Source organism: Microtus pennsylvanicus, chromosome 13, assembly GCF_037038515.1.
Source record: "Microtus pennsylvanicus isolate mMicPen1 chromosome 13, mMicPen1.hap1, whole genome shotgun sequence".
NCBI lineage: Eukaryota > Metazoa > Chordata > Mammalia > Rodentia > Cricetidae > Microtus > Microtus pennsylvanicus.
In genome coordinates, this window is record NC_134591.1 from 83,467,343 (window position 1) to 83,487,443 (window position 20,101).

Consider the following 20,101-nt stretch of genomic DNA (forward strand, 5'->3'; position numbering starts at 1 on the left):
AGGTGTCCGGTCCATCAGGGCCAACCAGCCTTTCTGGGTGAGGAAGGTGTATGGAATGCTAGACTCTTGCTGTGGGAAGCAGCACCCATATTCCACAGAGGCTGCCTTAGGTTTTTGGGTAAAAAGTAAACGTGTGAGCTAACAGGAGGCAGAGGCAGGTGGAGCTCTGTGAGTTTGAGGCCAGACCCGTCTACAGAGCGAGTTCAAGGACAACCAGGAGTCTGCTACACTGAGAAACCCTGTCTGGAAAAATAACGTGAGAGCCCTACCCTCCCCCCAAAACCAAAGTACACTATTGGGGCTTGTTTGGTTTAGGAAAGATCCATAGAGGATTTAGGACCTTACTTGAGATTGGTGGGGAGAAACGGCTGTCAAATTAAAGGGATGGGGCAGTATGTTCAGGAACAGCACCAAGTCCTGCGAGTATTATCTGACCCCCATCATACGCCACAGGGCTGTTCCTAAACCATCTCCAGCCCTAACAGCAGCTCCAAACGCTTTCGTTGCTGCCTTACGTCGATTCCGCGGTCCTGCGGGCCCGGGAGAGACGAGACGGAAGCAACAAAAACACTGCTAGAGGTCACGCGTGCGCAGAGAGCACCATCGGGGATTGCGGACGGACGTAGGGCTTCGGTGGCTTTCTTGCCCGGAACTGACGTGCTGCTGGAGAACTGGGAGGAATTGCTAGCAGGCGCCCGGGAAACGCGTCGACGCCGAGTCGGGCGCCAGAGGGCGCCGGATAGGATCGCCCTGGGGCGGAACCCGTCCCCAGCTTACGCACCGGAAGTCCTTACGGTCCGTGGCCCGATGGTCGGCAGTAACTTCCGGGGTTGGGTCTGCGGGTCGGAAGTTTGAAAGAGCTTCAGAGATGGGAGCCCGCGGGTAGCTGCTGCCCTGGTTCTGTTCGGTGCGTTCTTGTGGGTTCCGCGCTGTGGGGTTCGGGTGCCCGAGCATAAGTAGTGGGGTGAACGGCTTGCGGGGATCACGTTGATGCAGATAAGGAGACTGGAATTTACCTGAGAGCGACGTTGGAAGATGCCTCATGGCTGGTCAGGGGCATCCAGGGTGGTGGGGTCTGTGAAGCATGCGACCTGGCCGGTCGGTGGCGGCTGACGGCACAGGCACAACCCCCCGCCTCCGCTTGACCTCAGCCGGTACCTGTGTTCTAGCTCTGAGCATCTGTGGCCTGGCCATCCCCCCACCATGTTCCTTGCGCGCCTGACTTCACAGCTGGTCAGGGCTGTTCCCTGGGCAGGTAAGAGGCCCCCGTGGACGCGGAGCCCACGCCTGGGTTGGGATGAGAATCAGAGCAGCCCAGCTTGCCCTCAGCAGTCTTAACTTGCTGTGGAAGAGGGATCCTGTTCACAGACTTTTCCCTGCGAACTTCAGTGTAATATGAGGGGTACATCACAGCTTTAGACTGGAGTAAGGTCCAGGTCTCCCCGGTTTGGGGGTACATGTTACCCGAGCCTGGGTAGTAGTGGTGCTCTAATACGGTGTGGTCTCACCAGTAGCGACTGTTGTTTCTCCCAGGTTTCCGTCGTTCCTGGCCTAGCTCCGGGGTGACCGGCAGCCATGCTTTTCGACCCCTGTACAGTTTGCAGTCTGCAAGCTTAACTCGGGCCGCATCCCTTCCTGGTAAGGGGGCTCAGTTGGAGCTTGAGGAGTTCCTGGTCCCCAGGAAGATGTCCATCAGTCCTCTAGAGAGCTGGCTGACCGCCAGATACCTGTTGCCCAAACTGGATGTTGGGGTCCCAATGACTGTGGTTCCCTCCCGATTCCACAAGTGTCCACCCAGCCAGGAGGAGGAGGAAGCCAAGCAGGGCGTCAGGGACGCCACTCCAATGCAGTGCAAAAATGTGCTGAAGATCCGAAGACGGAAGATGAACCACCACAAGTACCGTAAGCTGATCAAGAGGACGCGGTTTCAGCGGCGTAAAGTCCGGGAGGGACGTCTGAAGAGGAAGCAGGTGAATATGGCCCCTCCTGTGGACCTAGATTGGCCGTGGTAGAGAGTGCCTGGCTTTGCTGAGAATGTGTCGATTTTCCCCTCTGCCCTCACAGATCAAGTTTGAGAAAGAGTTGAAGCGCATCTGGCTGAAGGCAGGCCTGAAGGAAGCCCCCGAGAGCTGGCAGACCCCAAAGATCTACATGAAGAACAAATGAGTCTGGAGTCCCATCCCTCTGGCCCTCTGGCTGCTGCTGACCCGTTATAATAAATGTTGGAAGGACTCAGTTATTCCGGGCTGGCTCTAGGCATCTTTGGTCTGGTGTGAGCTCTCTTGTGGTAGAAACAGACTTCCAGCATAGAAACCCAGAGACTAGGGTACCTAATGGTTGCCTGTATCCCAACTGGTCCTTATCCTCCAGTCTGACTAATTTGTACCTTCTGAAATGACAGCCTTGGGATCACTGTGAACAGCTCCAGGGAGGTGGACCTCAGTGTGAATACTGGCAGTAGAATGGTCTGGGTGGCATTGGAGCCGAGGGGAGCTGGCCTAGGGGGAGTGGTGTTTAGATTATAAAGTAAGAGATGGTTTGAGAGGGTAAAATAGAGAAGCAGAAAAGGCCAGGTTTCCCAGATAAGCCCATGGTCCCGTATAGGTGATGAGCCCTTTAAAGTTGCCCTGTTGGCCAGGATGGTATTGTCTGGCCAGGAGGACAGGGTATTGGCATGGGTACCAGCTTTCCCGGATGCTCCAGCCTCTTTTTGGCTCCTCAGCTTCTGCTGTGTCCTCGAGTCCTCGGTGTGGTTGGGGGCACTAATCAGGTTGGTTACCTGAACAGTGTGTTTTGGTAAGTTCAGTGCTGAGGGCTTACTGAGGAAGATGCTGTTTAGAGTCTGAGGTTGAAGTAGACTCTGAAGATTCCAATATCCCTGCATGGGGAGGCATGTATACTCCGAATAGCGAAAGCCTGGAGGGACCATGGCCTTGGGTATAAGCAGGGGAACCTGGATTGTGCAGCCGTCCTCCTCGGCTACTCTGATCTCTGACATCTGACGTCAGAGCTAACCAATCTAGGGTAGATGGTACTGAAAACCAAAAGTCCATTATTACACAGATGGGCCCCTGCCTAACACAACGTCAATCAGTGAAGACATGGTCCCAAATGGGTCTTGCGGTCTCTGCTGAAAGTGATTGGACAGAGTGCTAAAAACCTCTAATGTAGCTGTTCTACTAGTGACCATAAGGGGGCAGTAGTCAGACTCTTGGCATCCCATAGACCCTGGCAAAGGACCAGAGCAGCTGGCTAAAAGCTCCTTTCAGGACTCCAGCTGTGATATTCTTCCTGAATCCGGCTTCCTGTGGGCAGTGGAACAGGGGTGCTAGGGCCAGGGCCTCCAAGATTGAACCTTGGTGAAGGGGAACATGCCCTCTTTGAGCCAGTTCTGGCCAAGTTAAACCCTGCAGCCCCTGCCTTCTGCTGGCAATTTTGGCTATCCACAGCTGCTTCTGGTATTTCCTTCCAGCCCTGCCCAAGGGCTGCCCTGTGGCTCACCCCACACTTCCTTTTAGAGGAGAAATGGGGTTTTGTTTCACTGGATCTAAGCTTCCAGATCCTTAGCAGAGAGGCCTGTAGGGAAGGAGACCCAGGTGGTTCAGCTACCATGCGAGCTTCCACCCAATATGTCAGCTATAGAAAAAAAAGAGGCCCTGGCTACTTCACCTCATGGTTCCTACAAAATAATGGCTTTTTGATTGGTGTGTGTGTGTGTGTGTGTGTGTGTGTGTGTGTGTGTGTGTGTTTTGAGACAGGGTCTCTAATAGCTGTCCTGGGACTCACTATGTAGACCTGGCTGGCCTCAAATTCAGAGATCCATCTGATTCTGGCTCCTGAGTACTGAGGTTAAAGCCATGCCACACAATGTTTGGCCCAAGGGCAGTGGATCCCCACCACCACCACAGGGTTTCTCTGTGTAACAGCCCTAGCTGTCCTGGAACTCGATCTTGTAGACCAGATTGACCTCGAACTCACAGAGATCCACCTGCCTCTGCCTCCCAAGTGCTTAAAAGCGTGCACCACCACTGCCAAGCTGGGCAGTGGTTCCTAATATTGCCTGAATCATATCTGGAGATGTTTTTGGTTGTTAGAATGGGGATTAGAGACAACAGTTATTGCTGGACTCCAACATGACAGGAATACACTACCACACGATTCCACCAGTGTTTCTGAGTGAATCTGAGGGTGGTTTCTTGTTGCCTATGCTGGTGTCGATGTGGGAGTCAGCCGTGTCCAATCTCCACCATGCCCATGCTTTGGAAGACTTTACACATTTGAGATCTCAGCAGACAATTTGAGGGTTATATTTTTATCTTTGCAGCTCCTCCAAGGCCACAAGTGGCCATCCTTTCCTGTAAGGCCTCCTCCCTGCCTTCTGCCTTTTGGAATGCATAGCCCTTTCTGATATCTTCCTGTCTGGGAAGATGCTGTGAAGGAAGGCCTGTGATTTGGTTCTGCTCCTAACTGGTCAACCTGGTCTCTCCTAACATAGTCAGGGTTTATATTCCAGCCAGGTCAATGTTGCTAAGAGTAGTCTTTAGCCCATGGTGGGTATCCTATCTTTTGTACCAAGACTAAAAGCTTATAGCTACCTCGGGGTGGCCTTTTGTGACTTTATCCCCAACACATGCCTGCACAGAGAGTATATTTGAGTACCTAATGTGTCTCCTAACTAGTGAATGTGCAGGTCTCCACATACACAAATTCCTAGCTCTGCTAAGGGACTTTGGTCAGGGCACTGCCAACTCAGACGCTCCAGTGTAGGGCACCATACAGTTGTTTGAAGCAAGTCTGACCTTCCCGTGGGTTTTACTTCCCACTGTCAGCTAAGTATGTGACTGGCAAGGACAATATGCTCTATATAGAGTAGAACTAGGAGGATGGTCCCATTGAGTTAGTCCATGGCTTGGGCTGTCCTGGCAAGGACAAGGATTAGGGATAGAAGGTGAGAAAATAGACCTTTGTCTAGGACTTAGGTTGATGGCTGTAGCAGGCTTTCTTTGACCACCAGCCCTCAAATGACACGGAAACTTTTTTTTTTTTTTTTTTTTTGGTTTTTCGAGACAGGGTTTCTCTGTAGCTTTGGTGCCTGCCCTGGAACTAGCTCTTGTAGACCAGGCTGGCTTCGAACTCCCAGAGATCCGCCTGCCTCTGCCTCCCGAGTGCTGGGATTAAAAGTGTGTGCCACCACTGCCCGGCTGGAAACTTTTATTAGTTATGAATGATCAGCCTTAGCTCATGATTTAGCCTGTTTTTCTTCATCTGTTTTGCCTTAGGGTTTTTTACCTTTTGTTCTATGTGTTCTATTTCCCTGCTTCTTCCATGGCTGGCTAGCATCTGCTATTATAGATGGAAGTTTCTGCCTGCCCAATCCCACAGCCATTCAGTCCCAAATAAACACACAGAGGCTTATATTAATTGTAAACTATTTGGCCTATTGCTCAGGCTTATTACTAACTAGCTCTTACAACTTAAATTAACCCATAATTCTTATTTCTATTTAGCCATGTTGCTTGGTACTTTTTCTCAGCAAGGCATTCTCCGCTTGCTTCCCCTGCGTCTGGCTGGCAACTGCGTCTCTGCTTTTTCTCTTCCCAGAATTCTCCTAGTCTGGTAGCCCTGCCTATAATGCCTGCCTGGCTATTGGCCAATCACCGTTTTATTAAACCAATATGAGTGACAAATCTTTACAGTGTACAAGAGCAATATCCCAACCCATGACATCCCCCTTTTTCTTCCTCCCTGCCCCGAGCCTAGATTCCTCCTCCTTATTCTCTCCACCTGCCAGCCCGGCTACCCCACTACTGCTTAGCTATTGGCTGTTCAGCTTTTTATTATATCAATCAGGTGCCTTAGGCAGGCAAGGTGAAATAGCAACACATCTTTACATAGCAAATAAATGCAATACACCTTTCTATAGTTAAAGTAATATTCCAAATTCCACAGCAGTTGCCTGGATTTTTTTTTCCTTCAATCTACTTTCCCTAGCAGAACTGATCAGTCCTAAGTGTAGGGCTACAGGGTCTCAGGTCAAGAACCCTAGGGAGGGATGGGTCTTATAAACTGTCAGCTTGGGGTTTGGAGGAACAGTACTGATCCCTAGCACAGCAAACTCCAGTACAGGCTGAAGGTGTGGATCAGTTGGTAGGTGCTTGCCAGACAAACACAAAACCATGGATCTGAGACTCAGTACTCAAGGGATGGAGTAGAACTTCAGTGTCCAGTGTGATGGTACAAGCCTTTAATCCTAGCACTCAGAGACAGGTAGATCTCTGAGTTCTGGGACAGCCTGGTCTACAGAGTCAGTTCCAGGACAGCCAGGTCTACACAGAGAAGCCACGTCTCAAAAACCAAACCGAAACAAAACAAGCCCCAAACAAACAAAAGAGGAAGTTCAAGGCCAAACTGCTTAGAAGAGACCCTATCTTTTTTTTGGCTTTGTTTTTTGAGACAGGGTTTTAGCCCAGGCTGGCCTTGAACCCACAGAGATCGCCTACCTCTGCTTTCCAAGTGCTGTTATTAATGGTTTGTGCCACCACATATGAGTTCCATCCAAGATGACATAGAGAGACCCTGTCTCAAAAACAACAAAGATTTGGGGCTGGGCATTGTGGCACATAATTGTAATTCCAGCACTCGGTAGGCAGTGGCAGGAGAATCACCTGAAATTCAAGACTATCCTGGTCTACACAGCAAAGGCCAGGCCAGTCAGTGTCACACAGCATAGCAAGACCCCGTCTCAGGGCGGGCAGGCGGCAGAGATGGACGACATAGTGGGTAAAATGCTTGCCATACGAGTCTAATGATCCCTGGAACTTACCCATGGTGGGAAAATAACAGTTCTCAAATGTTGTCCTCTACTTTAAAATTGATGGACTGTGCCAGCAAGACAGCTCACAAGGTGAAGGTGCTTATCACCAACGCTGAAAATCTGAGTTCCATTCCCAGACCCCACAGTTCTCTCTGATCGCATGGACATTGTGACGTGTACAGCATGACATAGACATCACCGCATACACACAAATAAAACAAATTGATGGATTGGTGGGGTGTCGGTATTCAAGTGCTTTTGGAACATGTTTGAAGTTCAATCTATAATGCCAAGAAAATAACCTGCCATGTGGTCCAGGCTGCCCTCCAGCTCACAAAGATTTGCCTCATACTCCCAAATGCTAGGCTTGTGTCACCGAGCCTGGATTTTTGCTTTTTGTTTGTAACTTTGGCTGCTTTGTCACCGACTATGCGAACCAGGCTGGATTTGCCTCCTGTGTGCAGGGATTAAATGTGTATGCCATCATACCTGACACAACAATAACACAACTAATGGGGACTGGAGAGATGGCTTGGCAGTGAAGAACACTGGCTGCTCTTCCAGAGGACCTCAGTCCAATTCCCAGTGCCCACATGGTGCCTCACAAAGGTCTGTAATTCCATTCCAGGAGATCTGCCACCCTCTTGTGGCCTCCACAGGCACCAGGCATACATGGGGTGCACATACACACATGCAGACAAAACGCCCATATAAATAAACGTTTTTAAAACATCTGGCGATTCCGTGTGGATATATATTTCGCAGCAGGAGGCAGTGGAAGCATAGTTGCCTGCACTCAATGCTGGCGCACCATCCGCTGACCTCACTGGCTTACAGGGCAGAGGAAACTAAGGCAGAAACTACTGGGTAATAGCAGGGACTGTCTTAACTGGTGGAACCTTTGGTCTTGAGCATAAATAACAGCATCTCACTCAGGCAGGCACAGTTGCACACACCTTTAATGCCAGCACTTGGGAGGCAGAGGCAGACAGATCTCTGTGAGTTTGAGGCCAACCTGATCTACACAGTGATCTACAAAGGACAGCCAGCACTGTTACACAGAGAAAAACCCGTCTCAAAAAACAAGAGGCTGGAGAGATGACTTGGAGGTTAAGAGCACTGATTGCTCTTCCAGAGGTTCTGAGTTTAATTCCCAGCACCCACATAGTGCCCAGCACCCACATAGTGGCTCACAACCGTCTGTAATGAGATTTGGTGCTCTGCATGTCTAAACCCTGTATATATAATAAATAAATCTCTTTAAAAATAATTAAAACAAAACAAAATAACAACAAAGAAGTATAGAATGGTCTGTTAAATAACATTTCTATGTTTCGTTTTTATAGTCCCAGGTTCTTACTGTGTCGATTCTCTCCCAGTGGCTTCTGGATCTCTCCAGGATAACAGAGCCCTAGTAACTGGCATTCCCTCCCAAAGACATAACCAGGCCTTTAGAACGGGGTCCACAGCGCACTCTGCCTGCGGTGTAGGAAGCACAGTGGGACAAACCCTCTGGACCCTAGGAGAACCAACAGACATGCAAGTGACTATTTCTAGAAAGTGGGTCAGAACTCAGAACACATTCCAAGGGTACAGTTTGTGGTGAACTGCCTGCTTTGATGTGCAAGGGCTTGGTTTCAACTGCTTCACAGAAATCTCTCTCACCAGGCTGAGGGTAGAATGGTGGTTGTTATGGTCTGAGTGCACCAGGACCATATCCCCCACCTCTTGGACATGAGGGGTCCACACAGATCCAGATGGACTTCTGGCCCATCAGTTTGTCCTTGTTGGCCCCCATCATACATCATACCCAGCCCTTACTGAGAAACCAGGGGCTATGGACACCGGCGAATCATTCTTTATGAAATGAACAGTGCTACCATGGAGTTGGGTTGGTTCCTTGCTGCTGTGTAAAAAGTCACATCTATTACATCAGAGCTCCATGGTCTAGCCCTGCTCAAAAGTCTCAAAAGCTTGATGTCAGAGAATCTCCAAAGACTGGTGGCCCACTTCTAAACCGCCTACAGAATCTGCTTCCTCCACGCTGTAGGAATGAAGACATTTTTGTCTTGGCTGTGGTCTAGGACTATCTCAGCTCCCAAAGGCCACCCTTAGGCCTGTTGCCCACCCCGTGCAGACAGGGTTTCTTTGTAGCTTTGGGGCTTGTCCTGGAACTTGTTCTGCAGACCAGGCTGACCTCAGAGTCACAGAGATCTTCCTGTCTCTGCCTCTCGAGTGCTGGGATTAAAGGCATGTGCCACCACTGCCGGGCCCAGTGGGATTCTTAGTTCTAGGGAGCTGCTCCCCTGGATTGGAGGGACTAGCTCCCTGTACCTGTTCTGGTGGCTTTGCCACTAGAGCAGGGACATTCTCTCATTTTTTTTCTTTAGTTTTTGGAGACAGGGTTTCTCTGTGTAGCTTTGGAGCCTGTCCTGGAACTTGCTCTGTAGACCAGGCTGGGCTCAAATTCTCAGAGATCGACCTGCCTCTGCCTCCTGAGTGCTGGGATTAAAGGTGTGTGCCACCACCACCTGGCGGGACATTCTTTCACTTTTTAATGTTATGCAGCCTAATCTAGTGTGCATCTGACTGTGCTGCTCACACTCACACTTACACAGAGGCCTCCATGGTGCAGACCCCAAATGGCCATAGTTTTGGGAATTCTTGGACTTTTACTCACCGTGAGGATTTGATAGGGACCGTTTTCTCCAGGTCTTGTCTGTCTGAGGCAGTTCTAAAAACCACTTTAGTAATTTTGTGTGCCATCAGGCCAATCTAGTCAGATGGCCCAGACTTGTTTTTGTTACATTTATTTTAAAACAGGTTCTTACTGATGGTGATCCTCCTGCCTCACCTCTTGAACGCTGTGGTACGAGGCATGTGCCACCATGCCCATCCCACCTCTGTCATTTAGAAGTGATCATCAGGGGCTGGAGAGATGACCTAGTGGTTAAGAGACCTGGTTTCTCTTACAGAGAACCCAGGTTTAATTCCCAGCCCCTAAAGGTGGCTACTACTTGTAGCTCCAGTTCCAGAGGATCTGATGCCCTCTTCTGGCCTCAGAGTGCACTTCAGGTAGTACACAGTCGTGCAGGTGAGATACCCATACACAAAAAATACATAATTTTTAGATGTATTTATTATGTATATAGTGTTTGGTCTGCAGTATGCCTGCAGGCCAGAAGATGGCGCCATATCTCATTACAGATGGTTGTGAGCCACCATGTGGTTGCTGGGAATTGAACTCAGATCTCTGGAAGAACATCCAGTGCTCTTAACCGCTGAGCCATCTCTCCAGCCTCCACATATAAATATTTGTAAATGATCATAAACTGGAGGTGTGCAGTATGTATCATCCTAGCACTTGGTGTGCAGAGGCAGGTGGATCTCTGTAGGTTCGGGTCTAGTCTGGTTTATATAGTGAGTTCCATGGCAGCCAGGGCTATGTCTTAAATTAATTAATCAATTAACTAATTAATAGATTATAAAAGATAAGTGTGCTGGTCTGTCCACAGGGCAGACTGGTACATCCATCTAGTTCAGCACCGAATCTTGAGTGCTTGGCACACGGTGGGTGTACAGTAATGCTGGATAAATGAAGACCGATATGGGTCTTTATGACGAGCAACAGTGGATGCATAAGCAGCTCTCGGTTTGTGCCTGTGTCTGGTCTGAATATATTCCTCGGGACCACAAGAAGCCTGTGGCGGGGGAGCCGAGGCTGACTGAATCTCTGGTTCTGTGGTTTTTCTTCCCAATGAGCCGGGCTGCCTGGAATGTCCGAGTCACCAAGAATAGGAGCCAGCATCAGATTCTTAGTCTTTGTGCCTAGTGGGCTGGCTGATACCCCTTGGCTGGCCACACCCCTAAAAGAAAGGGAGATAGGTCTAGGGTTCTGGGTTGGCTGAGGCTTGGCCAAAGTACTATGAGGTCCGTGGTTTTGCTTTGTCCTGGTCTGTTCTTTTTCTAGAGGGACAAAGATTGTAGGTGGGACTGGGAAACAAGGGGCAGGGAGCTGGGGGCTCCACAGTACAGACTGGGAAGGAGCTGGAGTGGCTCAGGCCTTTGGCTGTGGGAGGGGCAGGTGGCTTGGTTAGCAGCCCAGGCTGCCTGCTTGGCTCCAGTTCTTGTCTGTGGTTATTTCCTGCTTAAGGATGTGGTGGTGGGGGCTGGGAGGAGGGCAAACAGACTTCTGCTGTCCATCTAGGCTCCTCTGGCCTACAGTAGAGGATAGGATGGGGGAAGAAGGTGTTGGCCAAGGGTCATCTGTTCCCGTGTGGGCTCAAGGCTCCCATAGATACCAGCATCTGGCCTGTGACCTGGAAGTAAGCTATTGGGATTTGTAGTTTGAGAGTTCCCCAAACCTCAAGTGGAGCCCTGAGGCCAGGAGTCTGCACAGGGAAGATCTGAGCCGAGGTGTAGAACAGGTGCCCCAGACTCCTCCTAGGCCTGGGCCACCCCTGTGTCCTTCCATCAATTCCTGAATACTCTGCCTCCGTGGAGAGAAACAGGACAGCCTGGGACAACCATGGGAGAGTGGGGAGGGGAGACAGATACATCAGAAGTCAATCCCCCAGAGTGTGGGGTAGAGACAGATATCAACACCACTTAGAAAAACAGAAGGGAAGGCCAGAACAGGAGGATTGGGAGATGGCCTGCTGGGTGGGACTTGTTTTTCCAGAATAAAAGGCCCAGGGAAGAGCTGGGGGCCAACTTCGTGCTCTGCCTGGCCCAGATCCTGGGTGGCTCCCTTAAGTCCTGAGAGACTTTCTATAACCTCACTGCTGGTCCTCCCTGTTTCCCCCTCCTCTCCAAGAGCCAGCTAGGCTGAGGTTCTGGCTTGTCTGAGGACTTGGGGTCCCCACCCCAGCCCCCAGGGATAGGGCCTGTACCGATTACTATCTAAAGAAGTGGCTTAGCCTGCTTAAGGGCTTCTGAGGTCTTTTGGATTCTTTTCCTTTCTTGTTCTGAGGTTTGCTTAACTAGTAGGAGTGGGCTGGTACACAGTGCTGCTCTGTTATTTCCCATTTGTTTATATGACTTTGTTTTCCCAGGGTTTCAAATTTATGCTTTCTGTTGGGAGCGTTCCACTCCCCTTTCCTCCAAGTGGAGGTTTCCCAGATCATAGTAATCCAGTCCTAGTTTCAGGACTGGGTTTGCCTTATGAATGTGGACAGCCCCCATCATCAGGCCATGAGGAAAATCTGACCTCACGGGCACTCTGTCCTCGGTGTCCAGATGTCCTACCAGTCATCTCCCTGGTTGGCTGTTCTTCGTTTTGTTTGAGACAGGGTCTCACTGTGTGTAGCCATGATTGCTCTGGAATTCACTAGGAGGACCAGGTTGGCTTCAAACTCATAGAGATCCACCTGCCTCTGCCTCCCAAGTGCTAGAATTAAAGGTGTGGGCCACTGTGCCTGCCTGGATGATTAGTTGTTGTCGATCCTAAAAGATAACGGTACCCATAGTGCCATCGTGTTGTCCCCAGGTAGCCCACCATGGTGCCAGGGAAGGGCATAGTAAAATCACCCTCATCTGAATTGGAGCTGGAAGAACCGCCTGATCTGGCAGGGAGAATATAAGAATGGAGAAAACAGCCCGGGTTCCCTGGCCTGGCTAATGACATGGGAGAGGATGCAGACCATGCACATCCAGACACGAGTTCTGCTGCAGTTCAGAAAGTTTACCAGATGCTTGGCACCCACATGGCCTCAGGAATCCTCACACTCAGGCCTCTTCATCTGCCCCTCCCCAGGACTGACCAGCGACTGGCCGAGAGCATCTACTCGGACCCTCCCACCTTCTGGGCCTGGACGGGGTGGCTGCGACACTACAGGCCAGCTGAGGTTGGGGGAGGCCAAGCAGTAGAGCGGCGCAGTGGGCGGGACACAGACCCGGCCCACAGCTCCGTGATGTCAGCGGGTGCTGGCAGGGAGGGGGTCGGCTGTTTTTCTGGAGACTTAGAGCCGAGTAAGACAAAGCACAGCGCGGTCCCTGCAGGAGCCATGGAACGACTGTCCTGTGTCTTGCTGTGGAAACTGGTGCTTCTTCAGAGTGAGTGTGAGAGAGGGTGGGACTGGGCATGGGACAGTGAGTGGATGAGCTGTCTGTGTTGAGGCTGGGAGGAGTAGGGAACACTCATCAAAGCAAAGAGACTGGGCTGGGTGCCTCAAAACAGCAGTTCACCTTCAATTCATGAAACCTTCATGTACTCTCACAGAAATCCCAGAGGGCCCAAATGGGGAGGATGTAGCCAAGGGTGCTTCCTGCGCCCGCTGTGTGACTTCAGGGTCAGCTGCTCAGGGCGCAGTCCTCCCAGATGTGGGGAGGGGAGTTAGTGGGGCTGACAGCTAAGGGACTCACAGAGTCTGCTCCAACCCCTTCCTCAGGGCCCCCAGGCCTGCCCACTCTGGCCTGCTGACCAGGCACATTTTCCCTAGAACTTTGGCTCTTACGCCACTTCCCACAGCAATCTCTGGGGCCAGTGGTGGCAGATCGGGATTTGCTCTCTGTGTTACCTGTTGGGACTGTAGCAGGGGTCCAGACTGGCACCGCAGTACCGCCTGGAAGGGGTGTAGGACAGGACTATGGATGACTGAGTCTGACTGGGTCCTAAAGGTCCGGCACAGACGCAGATATTACTGCTGGTTGTCCCGGTGCCATGCTAGAGCAGTTCCCTGCAGCTCACGGCCAGGTGTCTGATTTCTCACTTAGCAAAGCTGTCAGTATAGCCAGGAATGTGACACTAAGGGTGTAACCTGCAGCTTCCTGCCAGAACTGGTTAAGTGGGCATCATGGCAACACAATGCCAGGAGGCCCCAAGTCAAGTGGCCTTCCAGCTTGTGGGTCCTGGGATCAAAGGCGAAGAATGCCGACAGCTTTATTCCTCCTCTCCTACAGGCCCCGCTGTCCTTCTGTACTCAGGTTAGTATCCCCTACACAGCTCTGGGCCAGGCCCCTTTAGGGTCCCCTTCTCACCCAACCCATTCTGCCGCTGACTCCTCCTTCCTGACAAGGGTCCTCAGGTACCGCAGCAGCCAGCAGCTCTGTGGTGTCCGAGTCCGTGGTGAGCTGGGCAGCTGGGACCCAGGCGGTGCTGCGCTGCCAGAGCCCGCGCATGGTGTGGACCCAAGACCGGCTGCACGACCGCCAGCGCGTGGTCCACTGGGACCTCAGCGGCGTCCCGGGCAGCCAAGGGCGCCGACTCGTGGATATGTACTCGGCGGGTGAACAGCGCGTGTACGAGCCGCGCGACCACGGCCGCCTGCTGCTGTCGCCTTCTGCCTTCCACGACGGCAACTTCTCACTGCTCATCCGTGGTACGCTGTGGAACCGTGGTGGGGCTGAAACTTTGGCAAGAGTTGAAACCTTGGCAGGGGGGCGGACACATACCTTAGACGAGGCGAGGCCTGTGAAAGGGTGGAAACTCGGAGGGGCGGGGCCATGCAGGGGACAGAACCATTTTAGGGGAGGGACTATGGAGGAGGATGGGTCCCACACGCTGAGGTTATCTTCTGGGGAGCAGCTGTGGAGGAGGGAGACGAAGGGGTGTATACCTGCAACTTGCACCACCACTACTGTCACCTCTACGAGAGCCTGGCCGTGCGCCTCGAAGTCACCGACGATCGTGAGTGCGCCCCTCACCCTCCTTTGCTACTCCCATCCCTGCCGCAGCCGGTCTTTCCCCTTCCTCACTTCTACCGTGCCGTGATCTGGCTGCCTCTCTCAATGCGTCCTCAGCCCTGTTAGCTCGCGCGTACTGGGACGGCGAGAAGGAAGTGATGGTGGTGACCCGCGGCGCGCCGGCACTGCTGACTTGCGTGAACCGTGCGCACTTGTGGACGGACCGCCACTTAGAGGAGGCGCAGCAGGTGGTGCATTGGGACCGACAGCTGCCTGGGGTGTCGCACGACCGAGCTGACCGCCTGCTTGACCTGTACGCATCTGGCGAGCGCCGCGCCTACGGACCATCCTTCCTGCGTGATCGCGTGGCAGTAAACGCCGACGCTTTTGCACGCGGCGACTTCTCCCTACGCATAGATGCGCTCGAGCCGGCTGATGAGGGCATCTATTCTTGCCACCTGCACCACCACTACTGCGGCCTGCACGAGCGCAGAGTCTTCCACCTACAGGTCACTGAGGCTGCCTTTGAGCCACCTGCTCCTGCCTCTCCCGGTAATGGGTCTGGCCACAACACTGCTCCTAGCCCAGGTGTGTTGTAGCCTGCTGGCCCCAAGAAGGGGCCCTAGTGTGACCGACCTAGGGTGCTGAGGGTACCGCGGAGAGTTTCTTTCTCCTCTCTCTCTCTCTCTCTCTCTCTCTCTCTCTCTCTCTCTCTCTCTCTCTCTTTGCTTTTGTGTGTGTGTGTGTGTGTGTGTGTGTTTTGAGACAGGGTTTCTCTGTTGCTTTGGAGCCTGTCCTAGAACTAGCTCTTGTAGACCAGGCTGGTCTCGAGCTCACAGAGATCCGCCTGCCTCTGTCAGCTGAGTGCTGGGATTTAAAGCATGCGCCACCACGCACAGCATGCCATACATAAGATTTCTGATGCTTGCTACTTATCTGTAGATCCCACACTGGTAAGTAGATCCCGAGGCCACAGCGTCATCAACGTCATTGTCCCAGAGAGCCACGCACACTTCTTCCAGCAATTGGGCTATGTGTTGGCCACCCTGCTGCTCTTCATCTTGCTGCTCATCACTGTAGTCCTGGCGACACGCCATCGTCACCGCGGAGGTGAGGTGGGACCCTTGGAACAGAGGGGCCCAGGTTAAGGGAGGATAGTGAGACTGACTAAATACTCCTCTCTTCACAGGATGCGAGACCTCGGACAAAAATGCTGGGAAATCCAAGGGGTGAGTTTGCTTGCCCAAGCCTTCTCCCGGACCTGCCCTGCCCTGGCCTCCTAACCTGCCATCTCCCTTTAGGAAGGATGTGAACATGATGGAGTTTGCTGCGGCCACAAGGGACCAAGCCCCTTATAGGACTGAGGACATCCAGCTAGGTAGGAGTGAGGGCCACAAGGGTCCAGGAGAAGTACATTTTTGGATGGGACTTAACTCTTTTCTTCTAACCAGATTACAAAAACAACATCCTGAAGGAGAGGGCTGAGCTGGCCCACAGTCCCCTGCCTGCCAAGAATGTGGATCTGGATAAAGGTGAGCAGTTAAGGGAGAACCCAACACCCCATCCCACACATGACTCTACAGGACCCTGTAGATAGGAGACTCCTACTATCTTCTCTGAGAAGGCTTTGGGAAGTCACGCCAAATATCTTCCCTGACTTTCCCACTGGGGCTAAGGAACAGAGAGCAGATACTAGCCATTTTCTTGGCTTCCAGAGTTCAGGAAGGAGTACTGCAAATAAAAGGATCCTGAGCTTCTGGCTGGGCCAGCAGCTCTATACCAAAGGATGTCTCCCTGACCCTCCTGTGGCACTCCCGGCTTCTTCTTGGCGGCTGGTCCCGCTTTCGTAGAAACTTGGCCTGAATTTGGCCGAGCAGCTGCCTGCACTTTGTTCTTCCAAGAATCACCCCTCACCTTGGTGCACAACTGTGGGTTCCCTCGAGACGCTGGTATAGTATGGTTGCTGATCACCCTCACCTTGGTGAGCAACTGTGGGTTCCCTCGAGACGCTGGTATAGTATGGTTGCTGCCTTTCAGTCACCTGTACTCCCAACTTTGACACAACGTCCACTAAATGCACAGTCTCTCGTGGCTTCTTCCTGCTAGGGTCAGGAAGACATTTAAACTCCTAGTCACTGTTCAACATGTTAACCATTGTCTTGGGGAGCCCCTAGGAACTTTCTGGACTGTACTACGCCTATGCATCACTCAGAGCCCTGCTGTCACATGTTCTGAGTCACGGACCCTCCACTTGGAGCTGGCCCATTGCCCCTGTTCTGCTTCAGATCCCTTCCAAGAGTCGCACCAGCAGTTACTGAGTACCGTGTGGCTCTTGGGCTCCACATCCCCCTTTGCTGGGGCTCTACTTGTCCTCTGCTTTGGCTGAAGATGGGGGAGAAGGTTCCGAGTGGCCTGCGCTGCCACACCAAGCAGCTCCTACTGGGGAAGTTTTCATGTCATAATAAAGAACACATCTGATTCTCAGTCTTGGCCCTGCTGTTCCCCTTCTGTTCAGGGAGGACTTATCCGGGTCTTGGGAACCCCCAGGGTGCTCATAACCTTCACATGAGTTCTGCTATCCTTCCCTACCCCCTTGAGTGGAAGCTCTATGACTAAGTTCTCCTAGGATCAGATATCCTGTGACACAAGAACCCGTTTTTCATGGCGAAGGACTTTCAATCCCTTTTCCAAGTCCTGTGTGGACAGGAAAGACAGGGGAGTATACAATGGCAGAGGGGGAGATAGGACATAGAAGGAAATGGTGTTGGCCCAGTCCTTTGAGAAGCAGATGCTAAGATGGAGTAAAAAGAAGAACAAAGATAGACAGGCAGGCTCTCCAAGGATACAGGTCTGAGGAGATTTGGGCAGAAAGAGCCCCAAGAGGCAGCGCTTGGCCAACAGGAGCAGGTATTGGTTTTCAGGTACTGGTCTCCTGGGACTAATCATGACTGGGCACTGGCTGTGGGACCTCAGTAGAAGCAGAGGTAGAAAAGCAGCTAAGAGGGCTGGAGAGATGACTCAGAGGTTAAGAGCACTGCCTGCTCTTCCAAAGTTCCTGAGTTCAATTCCCAGCAACCACATGGTGACTCACAACCATCTGTAATGAGATCTTGTTCCCTCTTCTAGCCTGCAGGCATGCAGGCAGGCAGACCACTGTATACTTAATAAATAAATAAATAAATCTATAAAGAAGAAAAAAAAAGAAAAGCAGCTAAGAGAGGACACATGATCCTTTCCTCTCTCTCTCTCTCATAAAAATTTCTTTCCTCAAAAACAAACAAAAAAAGAAATTATTAGAATGTTATTGTTAAGAATGATTTACTGTGGAATTACTTAAACGAATAAAAAAATGAATGCTTTAAAAAATTTCTTTCTTTCTTTCTTTCTTTCTTTCTTTCTTTCTTTCTTTCTTTCTTTCTTTTGTACCCAGTGCTCTGTCTGCACACATGTCTGCAGGCCAGAAGAGGGCAGCAGATCTCATTATAGATGTTTGTGAACCACCATGTGGTTGCTAGGAATTGAACTCGGGACCTTTGGAAGAGAAGCCAGTGCTCTTAACCTCTGAGTCACCTTTCCAGCTGCCCCCCTCAATCTTTTTTTTTTTTGTTTTTGTTTTTGTTTTCGAGACAGGGTTTCTCTGTGGCTTTGGAGCCTGTCCTGGAACTAGCTCTGTAGACCAGGCTGGTCTCGAACTCACAGAGATCCGCCTGCCTCTGCCTCCCGAGTGCCCCCTCAATCTTTTTAAAAAATTAAAAAAATTAAAGCTAGGGGCTGGAGAGATGGCTCAGAGGTTAAGAGCATTGCCTGTTCTTCCAAAGGGCCTGAGTTTAATTTCCAGCAACCATATGGTGGTTCACAACCATTTGTAATGGGGTCTGGTGCCCTCTTCTGGCCTGCAGGCATACATGGAAGGAATGCTGTATACATTTGGCTCAGCATTTAGAAACAACGACTGCTCTTCCAGAGGACCCAGGCTCAATTCCCAGCACCCACGTGGCAGTTCATAACTTTCTGTAACTCCAGTTCCATTGTACCCAATACCCTTACACAGACATACATGCAGTCAAAACACCATTGCACATAAAATAAATTATATATATATATATATATCTTAAATTTTTAAAAATTTATTATTTTATGTATATAGGTGTTTTGCTTGCTTGTATGTCTGTCTGTGTACCACATGTGCGCACAGTGCTCATGGAGGCCCAGATGTTTGTTTTGAGACAAGGTCTCACTATATAGCCTGGTCTGGAACTCACAGAGATCCATCTGCGTCTGCTTCCCTAGTGCTGGGACTGGATTAAAGCACATGTTGTCATATCCTGCTTTATCGTTTCTTTTCATCTACATTGTGTGAATGTTTGTAGATAGATGAATGGTATGAACATGGGGGTCAGAGGATGACTCGCAGAAATCTATCCTCTCCTTCCTCAGGTGGTCTTCAGCCTACACTATGTGGGTCCTGGGGTTCACACTCAAGTCATCAGACTTAGCAGTGGGCACCTTAAGTAGCTGAGCCATCTTTTTGTTCCTATTAACTCTTGCTCCCCTCCAATGCTCTCCCAAGAACAGTGAGGACAGGAAGGGATGGCAATCACCCACAAGGACCTCAGTGACCTGTTGGGGTGTGGCTTGAGGAAATACCTCACGCTAGTGGCCTCTGGTCCCATCAGTGGTCACACCGCCACTAGAGAAGACCCCTCCTAGAATGGCACAGGTTCTGGCCTCACACCCACCTCTTCCACAGTGACCCAACCTGCCCCTATCAGCATCAACATGAGTACCATGACTCCTACCAGGCCTCTGGCTTCTAGTTCCTCCTATAATTTGGGGTGTCAGGTGGGAACAAGAGCAGCTGGGCAGTGGGGACCCTTGATTATGAGTGCTACTGACCAATAAATAGATTGGCAGTATCGTGTGTCTAGCCTGAGGTGCACCCCAGAATAGAACTGTTTTCCTTCTCCCTTGAGCAGACCCGCTGAAGCCATTTTGCCTGGCTCCTTCAGGTTACTTCTGTAGAGATTCAAAGAAGAGGACCAACTGCTGGGAAAAGGGTTCCCAGGGTAGCAGGCCCCTGTGGAGTAAGGGATTACTCCCAAGGACTCTGCCTAGGCTGACTTCAGAGGCCTTTAGTATGCATCCACTGCCTTCTGTCCCAGCGGCGGGGTCTTTCCTTGTGCTGGCATAGTGTCTGTGAATGGTCCCAGGTTACAATAGGCACCCCTTGTCTCCATCACTGACCAGTATCCTGTGCATTATTCTACTCTTCTTACTGGCTGGCGAAGGACTTTAGGTCATCTTGGAGTAGGCCTAAAGTAGCTTCAGGCTAGCAAGGCAGTAAGTGGCTCAACTCTACAGGATGAGAGGGGCATCCCCGTCTTCCTGGGCCTGGGGAGGACACCTTCTTTTTTTTTTTTTTTCTACAATGTCCAAGGCAAAAATCCCTTTGGCTTCAGTCGCAGCCTGGGCCTCGCCTGGACATCTCTGTGCACACATCTGTGTCCCCACTAGTATTTACTCATTTAAGTTTCTTGGGAAATCCAATAAGGCAATAGGCATAAGAACTGAGTTCGGCATTAGCATGGGGCGCAGTAAGGTTCTCGCTGTCTAGGGCTAGACACAGGTATCTTCAGTTTCTTGTGGAGCGACCGGAAGCCTCCA

The 20,101-nt window shown here is 51.2% G+C and overlaps 2 protein-coding genes across 4 annotated transcripts; both read left to right on the forward strand.

The window, feature by feature from the left end:
• The first annotated feature begins 762 nt into the window (after positions 1–762).
• On the forward strand, positions 763–2,239 carry Aurkaip1 (aurora kinase A interacting protein 1). Of its 2 annotated transcripts, XM_075946035.1 has the most exons (4): positions 763–907; positions 1,170–1,255; positions 1,534–1,970; positions 2,065–2,239. In XM_075946035.1, the coding sequence occupies exons 2-4, from the start codon at positions 1,204–1,206 to the stop codon at positions 2,164–2,166; spliced, it is 591 nt and encodes a 196-aa protein (XP_075802150.1). In that variant the 5' UTR covers positions 763–907; positions 1,170–1,203; the 3' UTR covers positions 2,167–2,239. The 2 variants fall into 2 exon arrangements, with proteins under 2 accessions (XP_075802150.1, XP_075802151.1); XM_075946036.1 differs by lacking the exon at positions 763–907 and having other exon boundaries at positions 914–1,255.
• A 10,426-nt stretch (positions 2,240–12,665) lies between these two features.
• Mxra8 (matrix remodeling associated 8) lies at positions 12,666–16,921 on the forward strand. 2 transcript variants are annotated; one of them, XM_075945661.1, is made up of 10 exons: positions 12,666–12,868; positions 13,715–13,738; positions 13,840–14,133; positions 14,340–14,441; positions 14,555–15,025; positions 15,380–15,547; positions 15,627–15,666; positions 15,739–15,815; positions 15,889–15,969; positions 16,153–16,921. In XM_075945661.1, exons 1-10 carry the CDS (start codon positions 12,727–12,729, stop codon positions 16,176–16,178), a joined length of 1,425 nt encoding a protein of 474 aa, XP_075801776.1. In that variant the 5' UTR covers positions 12,666–12,726; the 3' UTR covers positions 16,179–16,921. The 2 variants fall into 2 exon arrangements, with proteins under 2 accessions (XP_075801776.1, XP_075801775.1); XM_075945660.1 differs by having other exon boundaries at positions 12,668–12,868; positions 13,831–14,133.
• The last annotated feature ends 3,180 nt before the right edge of the window (positions 16,922–20,101 follow it).

Bases quoted from the DNA above. Each gene is read 5' to 3' on its own strand.
- Aurkaip1 (XM_075946035.1), top strand. From the start codon at position 1,204: ATGTTCCTTGCGCGCCTGACTTCACAGCTGGTCAGGGCTGTTCCCTGG. The intron at 1,256-1,533 runs GTAAGAGGCCCC...TGTTTCTCCCAG, and splicing joins CAGGGCTGTTCCCTGGGCAG to GTTTCCGTCGTTCCTGGCCT. The intron at 1,971-2,064 runs GTGAATATGGCC...CTGCCCTCACAG, and splicing joins GACGTCTGAAGAGGAAGCAG to ATCAAGTTTGAGAAAGAGTT.
- Mxra8 (XM_075945660.1), top strand. From the start codon at position 12,727: ATGTCAGCGGGTGCTGGCAGGGAGGGGGTCGGCTGTTTTTCTGGAGAC. The intron at 13,739-13,830 runs GTTAGTATCCCC...CTTCCTGACAAG, and splicing joins CGCTGTCCTTCTGTACTCAG to GGTCCTCAGGTACCGCAGCA. The intron at 15,970-16,152 runs GTGAGCAGTTAA...CTTGGCTTCCAG, and splicing joins GAATGTGGATCTGGATAAAG to AGTTCAGGAAGGAGTACTGC.